Source organism: Biomphalaria glabrata, chromosome 12, assembly GCF_947242115.1.
Source record: "Biomphalaria glabrata chromosome 12, xgBioGlab47.1, whole genome shotgun sequence".
NCBI classification, from domain to species: Eukaryota; Metazoa; Mollusca; class Gastropoda; family Planorbidae; genus Biomphalaria; species Biomphalaria glabrata.
In genome coordinates, this window is record NC_074722.1 from 32,703,706 (window position 1) to 32,711,833 (window position 8,128).

The 8,128-nt window shown below is 36.6% G+C and overlaps 1 protein-coding gene across 1 annotated transcript; it reads right to left on the minus strand.

Annotated features, from left to right (window-relative positions):
• Positions 1–202: 202 nt before the first annotated feature.
• LOC106065623 (uncharacterized) lies at positions 203–2,896 on the minus strand. The gene is made up of 2 exons (XM_056005214.1): positions 2,688–2,896; positions 203–2,257 (listed from the first exon to the last, which is right to left on the minus strand). The coding sequence occupies exon 2, from the start codon at positions 2,252–2,254 to the stop codon at positions 515–517; it is 1,740 nt and encodes a 579-aa protein (XP_055861189.1). The 5' UTR covers positions 2,255–2,257; positions 2,688–2,896; the 3' UTR covers positions 203–514.
• Between the last annotated feature and the right edge of the window lie 5,232 nt (positions 2,897–8,128).

Consider the following 8,128-nt stretch of genomic DNA (forward strand, 5'->3'; position numbering starts at 1 on the left):
ACGACTAAGCGTCTACAATGGCATTAACATCCACAAACTCATATATACACTTTTCAAAACTAAAATATACGTAGGGGAAGGTGGGGCTAGTTGTCACAATTTTTAATATTTTTGGGTTTTCACCCATTTAGAATTAATTTATTTTTACCAAACTTCACATGATGCAACTTACACATTCAGACAAAAAATAGGACACATGATATAAAGTTAAATTCTTTATTTAGCAGAGATATGCGTACTCAAAGTGGTTGGGTCAAGGTTGTGACAACATGCCCCACACCAGGGTAAGTTGACACATAGCATGGGGTAAGATGTCACAAACAAATAAATATCACAAAGATCACCATAGCTTTATGTGATCAAAATCAAAATCAAAAATTAGGCCTGACTTTGTTCTGGCAGTGGTACCTTTGCCTGTTGGTGGTGGAAGAATGGCATGAATGTCCTGTTTTGGAACAGTTCCAATGTCAGGTACCACAGGTGTTATAAATTTTCTTTCCATTTTGGTGCTTCGTCATAGAAATGAGACTTCAATGTCTCCATCTTCATCCTCTTCTTTTGTTACTAAGCCTACCAGATATTTTACATTTTTCTTTTTGATAAAAGCAACTAGCACATAGTCATTTAGACAAATATTAGAAACCTGCCCAAGTTGTATACTCGAGGTTTCTTCCTCTTCCGTCTCAGATGGATTGTTATCAGTTTCATCGTCAACAGAAAACTGAGATTCCGTTTCATCTGTATCACTATCTGCAGTCATTATGTTTCTTTTTTTGGAAGTCGATTCCTTTTTTTTTTTTAATGGAGATTGAGTGTAAATTGTTGAAGACATTGTCTTCCTTTTTGCTGTTTTGCGAGGTGCTGCCTTACCAAATGGTCTGATGGCAAAGGGGGAGACATTTGCATTACTGGCTTGGATGGGTGGGTCTGAGCAATTGGACAGCTCAACTGAGGTGCTTTGGTGATTGACAGAGTCACCGCCCGGTTTGTTGGCACAATTTTCAGGAATAGGTCTATCTGTGGTAAAAGACGGAAGGTACCTGTCCTCTGAAATGGCATTTCGATCAAATGGATATATACCTGTTGAACGAAAGGCAGATAGAATGTTTTTTTGATTAAAGGCATTAATAAAGCCATAGTTTACAATAGATGGTATGGTATGAATTGTCATTAGCTTTCCTGCATTGGAAGCGTCATGATACCATCTATCAGAGGCCTGATTGCAAAATGTTTTGAAAGGCCCAAAGACACATTTGTCAAGTGGCTGAAGCTCATGCGAACAGTGAGGTGGGAAGCTTAGCAATGTAATGTGATTTTGTTTGCAGAAGTTGATAGCTTCGGCCGAGATGTGTGACTTATGATTGTCTAGTAGGAGCAAAACGGGAGACTCCGAAGTTGGTCTAGTATGGTTTGCAAAGTGTTTCAGAAAAGAAGTAAAATTTTCCTGAGTCATCCAACCACTGGCTTTTGGATGACCTTCCACAACTGAGCTAGGTGGTAATGTTAATCTCCAATGGTCTTGGACATTCACCCTTGGAAACACAAGAAATGGTGGAATGTGGTTTCCGCTAGCACTTATGGAACAACAAACAGTAACCAATGTTCCACGCTCTTGGGCTACAATGGCACCAACTCTTTTGTCCCCTTTTTGTGCAATTTGCTTTGCTGGTTTTTGAACAGTAGTTATTCCTGTTTCATCAACATTCCAAATTCGCTCACAGGCGAACCCTTTTTCCATCACCTTTTCAAGATTGTCATAAAAAAGGCTCACATTGTGCTTGTTAAAAGAAGACATTCGCTGAAGAGATGTTGGTTCTGGTGTGCGCATTGAAATTTCTTCCTTATGTCTCTTCATAAAAGCAGAGGCCCAGTCAGCTCCAGCTTGACGATGTTCTGTCCACATTTTTGGCATTTTAAGTTTATTAGTCTCTGCAAGTTGGAAAGCTAATTCTCTCAACTCTGATATATTAAGGCCATGAAAAATTTTTGAAGCAGAGATTAAATAATCTACCAATTGTTTTTCTAGTTCATTTGAGAAGATTAAATGTGCATGTTTGTAGCCAAAACTTTGCTCATCTAGGCTGCCATTTTTCTTTTTGCTACTCACATAGCGACTTAAAGTTTTATAGTTGACATTGTGTTGAGCGGCAGCTTTCCGCAATGACAACCCTTGCAGGATTACAGCATCAACAGCTAATGACATGGCTTCTCTGCAGTAGTCTCCTCGTGTTGTGATGCGCTTATAATTTCTCATGATCTGTGCAAAAGGAAAAGAAAAACAATAAATAAATATATATATAATGATATATATTATAATGACCTAAATCTAATTTATAGTAATTTTATGAGGACCAAGTCTGAATATTTTCATTATCCATAATATAAAGAACAAAGTAAACCAACAAGCATTTATTTTCCATGAGTAATTACTTTTAGCAAATTAAATTAATTAAAAAAATGTTTTCAATATGCTTCCTTAAGATTGGGGTAAAACGTCACAATTGTGACATCTAGCCCCATCCCATGTGACAACATGCCCCATTGCAACTTACAAAACATTTAATGTAATAACTTTTTATTGGCTTTGCATTTCAAAAAAAGAACACTTCCAAAAGCTAACTAATGCATGGTGTTATGAAATATTCTAAAGTTGAATAATTATTTTAATATTAAAAGCTTTTACTTACAAAATTTCGAAAAAATTGAAATCCACTTTTGAAGTGAGCCAAAACAATGTGGTCTTGCAGATCAGGAACAGGAAATGATAGTAACTTCCTTTTGTCACTTGTTTAATATATTTGGGTAAGGATCTTAAATATAGTTTCGCATTTTTAATTGGACATCAAATTATGTCTGTGGAGCTTTTGTGACAACTTACCCTTGTGACATTTCACCCCACCTTCCCCCTATTGGATAATTATTTAAAAAAAAAAAGATGAAATTTACAAGAACTCTTTATTTATTTTCACTATACTGTAGCATGCTTATCATTTTTAAGTGGATCTTTGTTAAGGCTTTTGAAAAATTGTGTGTGTGTGTGTGTGGGGGGGGTCTCCACAAAAAACGCTGTCCCTGTCCATTGAAATTCTGTTTAATTATGAAGTAACGGAATGTGGCTACTAGATGCCTGTGTAGTAAACTGGCCAGTTCAACCGATCCCAGGTGAATATATTTTTGACTCCTCTATTTGTTTATTATTTCAATATATTTCGCAGAGTCGTCGATGTTTTGGGCTCTAATTAAACATTTAGGGCCTCATACATACAAGCACACATACAAAAAAAATGCGCACTGGGCCTCATATCGAACGAGGCCAACCGCCATAGACGTCTCCGTTCGCCAATCCGTCTATTTTCAAGCGTGATGGGAGGTAATGAAAAGAATCAACTGAAAATTTAAAAAAAAAAAGGGTTTCTTCCCTTGAAACATTAATCCCAGACCAATCGTGGAAACCTCTGGGCAGATTATTAGACCAAAAAATTAGATGGCAAGGTCTAAACGGGTGTAGTTGATCGATTGTGGGCTTGTAGAATAATTATAAAGTATACATGTATTAAAAACTTTAATAATAATAATAATAAGGCCTGTCTTCGAGTCCGAAGATTATTGAGGAATGCAGTATTTCCCGTGGATGCGCAACCCCAGCTGTGACCTACATATTTTGCTTCAACCAAGGCAAGCATACCTTTCATATACTATTCAATTAAACTAGACTTAATGTAGATTTTATATAAATTTCATTAACAACTATATTATAGATTTAACTTGATGTATGGAAATACAAACAAGATTTAACTACAAAAAAACGTCCCTTCTGACTCAATACTATCGACTTTAAGTCATAGGTTAACATGCATGACCCGTAGGACGTAACCATCTTCTTTTTTGAAGTAATGTTTGTATTTTATCAGAAGTTCATGTTGGCTTTTCCTTCTCATCTATCATCCTCTTAATTTATTATTACATCCATTTTGACAGACCAGTTCGAGGTTACATCAGCCTACACCAGCAAAAACAAAGGCTTTTTTTCCTCTTTGTTACCTCAGTAAAGATACTCCTCCTTATTACAAATACTCGCCACAAGAGGTTCACTGATCATCGGCTGTAATAGGGTAAGCCTATTTTGACCGACAAAACGGTAGATTTTAATCGCCCTGATCTGTTGTTCATTAATAGAGAAGAAAAAAAAAACGCTACCATTATTGACATCGTCGTACCACTGTCTCATAAGTTAAGAAAAACTGAGCTGGAAAAACAACGAAAATATGGGAACCTAGGCTTGGAGATTAAGTGTTTATGGAAATTATCCAAAATAAAAAGATACCCCAATGTTATCAACCGAGGGGATAATAACAACTGACCTCGCAGATACCTTCGAGGTCCTTAACATCCCTAGGAAGATTCTGATTGCCTGTCAGAGGGCGGTACTGCTGCAGACCTGACACATCGCCAGAAAAATTCTTAGCGGACACAATTTAAAGGAATTACACTTGACTTTTGTTTCTCTCTAATGAAGCTTGACCCGGGCTGTGCCAGATAATGAATGTTAGTTCGTTTTTTACATAATAATAGTAATTGGATTTATCTTACATCATTGATACTATATCTATACTATATCTAATCTATACTATATCTATACTATATCTAATCTATACTATATCTATACTGTATCTATACTATATCTAATCTATACTGTATCTATACTATATCTAATCTATACTATATCTATATTATATCTAGGCTATACTATATCTATACTGTATATAATCTATACTATATCTATATTATATCTATACTATATCTATACTATATCTAATCTATACTATATCTATATTATATCTATCATGGGCGTAGCCAGGGGGGGGTTCTTGGGGTTCAAACCCCCCCCGAAATAAAATCCCCCCCCCAAGGGGGGGGGGAGTCGGAATTTAGTGACTGATTTTTTGCTTTGATTTTGTTTATTTTAGGTGAGATTTTAATACTAAACCATCACTTGCCCTAGCACAACCAAAGGTGTTTTGAGTTTAAAAACCCTTACCAGGGGGGTTCGAGTTTAAAAACCCCTACCAGGGGGGTTCGAGTTTAAAACCCCTACCAGAGCGGTTCGAGTTTAAAAACCCCTACTAACGGTTTTGAGTTTAAAACCCCCTACCAGGGGTTTTGAGTTTTAAACCCCCTACCTGGGTTTTTGCAGTTAACTCCCCCTCTTCTATACAACAAAACAAAAAAAATGCAAACGAAAATCCCCTAATTCCAAGAGCACAGTTAAGGAAGATTTTGATTTTAAAACCCCTTCTAAAATTTACGATAAACCCCCTCTTTAATATAAAAAAAAAGCTAATTACGCACTCAAAATGTTATGAGCGTAGCTAAATTGGTTTTGACTCAGTTTTGAGCTTAAAGGTAAAAGGTTTGAAGGTAAAAAATACCTCTTTAATAATAAAAAAAAAAAGCAAATTATACACTAAAAATAATATGAGTGTAGTCTATGGGGTTTTGAGTTTAAACTCCCCTCCAGTGGAGTTTGAAGCTAAAAAGTACCTCTTCAATATAAATAAAAGAAAATTACTCGCTCTAAAATCTATGAGCGTAGTCAAAGAGGTTTTGAGTTTAAACCCCCGCCATCTTCAGTGTAAGAAAAAAAGCAAATTACGCACTCAAAATGCTATGAGCATAGCCGAAAGGGGTTTTGAGTTTAAACCCCCATTCAGATGGGTTTGGTGCTAAAAATACATCTTCAATATAAAAAAAAAAAGCAAATTACACACTGAAATTATTTGAGCGTAGCCAAGCCAATCGGGAGTTTTGAGTTTCTTCTACAGATGGCTTTTTTTTTAAAGTTTAAAACCCCTCCAGATGGTTTTGAGTCTAAGATCCCCATACAGAGCATTTTGAGGTGGAAAACCCCCAACAGAAGATTTTGACGATAAAACTTCTCTTTTCGATATAAAATCTAAAGCAAACTACAGTCACTTAATTCCAAGAGCGTATTCAAGAGAGGTTACACATTTTTACCAGTGGCAGGGCTCCATTAATAAACTGCAGTGAATAGTCATCTACCGAAATCGAAAAACACTAAATGTAGCTCAACAAAGATGGCTAAGACAGATTTTAGGAGTCAGTTATAGAGATCGGATCTAAATCAAGGAAATCCTATGCCGAACTGGGAGTCGACCCCTTAGTAAGATTGTGAGAGAACGACGCATGAGGTTTGCGGGACATGTTCTCCGACAAAATGAATTACGCATAAGAAGAGTTGCAATGATATCCTTGTACAACTTGACGCCACTCATTCATGGAGGTCCTCATGGTAGGTGAGAAGAGGCTTCAGACATTACCAGTGACAGATTTTTATGGAAACAGCTTGATGGCAAATGCGCCGAACGACGAGGGAGGGTCTAAGTCAGTAAGAATAGCACATTAGGTTTTTGAAATAGAACTTTTTAATAGCAGGAAAATGCACTGTAGATACTGTAGATACCTCAGAATATGCATTTTGTTGGTTTTCAATATCAGAAATAGTGCTTGGCGGCGGGGCTTCGCCCCGCGCTGGGGGAGCTCTTAGCGCTCCCCCACACCCCTTTACTAGTAATGTCGGGGAATCTACAATTTTTTCACTAACTCATGGAAGAACCTATTCAAGGCACAATAAACGTCTTCCGAAAGAATGAAGGGTCAGAGTGTAATAAAGATTATGTACACACACACACATAAATACATATAATTTTTTTTCGTGGGGGGGGGGGGCAGAAAAAAATTCATCCCCCCAAAACCCCCCCCGAAAAAAAATCCTGGCTACGCCCATGATATCTATACAATATCTATACTATATCTATACCATATCTATACTATATTTAATCTATACTATATCTATACTTTATCTATACTATATCTAACCTATACTAAAGCTATACTATACTAGACCAATAATAGAATATGCATCCTCTGTTTGGGACACCTCAACTCAAGAAAACATTAAGAAACTGGAACAGACACAAAATAGAGCAGTGAGATTCATAACAAACGAATATTCTCATTTCACTAGAGTAACACCTTTAGTAAAATCACTAAATTTAGAAAGCCTTCAGGATAGAAGACTTACAAGTAAAGTAGCAATCATACATAAAACACTGAACCATAATCTTCAAATACAAAAACAAAATTTAATAAAATACTCTGAAAGACACAAAGATAAAAGCACATTTCTCGTCCCATATGCTAGGACAAATTAGTACAAATACTCCTTCTTCCCTAGTGCTATTAGAGCATGGAATGGGTTGCCTGAGCTAGCCAGGAAAACCAGTGACTTGGCAGAATTTAGGTCATCGGTTAATATGCATAACTAAATGCATGACGCATAGGACGTAATCATCTTCTTTTTTGAAGTAACGTCTGTATCATATAAGATAAGATCTAATCTATACTATATCTATACTATATCTATACTATATCTATACTATATCTATACTATATCTATACTATATCTATACCATATACTAAATTTAATCTATAGTATATCTATACTATATCTATACTATGTCTATACTATATCTATACTATACCTAATCAATACTATATCTGACTATATCCAGTGGCGTCACTGAGGGAGGGCCGAACCGAGTGACACACAACAGGGGGTGACAGCCAAGGGATACTATGTACTTTTCCAAAATGCCACTTTAAAAATAAAAAGTCCTACCTCTCACAGTTCACTATCATTGTGTCCCAACGCTTCTTAATGTAATTTATTTTGACTTGTAGTGTTCTCACAATGAGAAACAGAATGCGTTGCAGACGCCAGGAGAAAGAGTTTCTGAAGCTCAAAAATGCAGAAAAACGGTTGGCGCTCGTGACATTCTTTTGGTATGGTGCTCTACAAAAGCATCTTATCTGACCAGTTCAGTGGCAAATGTAACGTTTTTTTGGTGGTAAAATGTTGAGAAACACAAAGACTTAAGCTCTCTCGTGCGCCATTCGACGCATAGGACTGCAAGCTCTCTCCTCAGAAATCAGTTTAAGGCCACTTCCCAGCTGGTGCCCACGAAATACAGGACTTCTAAAAAGATGCACAGCCATGTTGCCATGTTAGACGCGGGCGACCTTGTTTTTTATTTTTATTACATCTTGT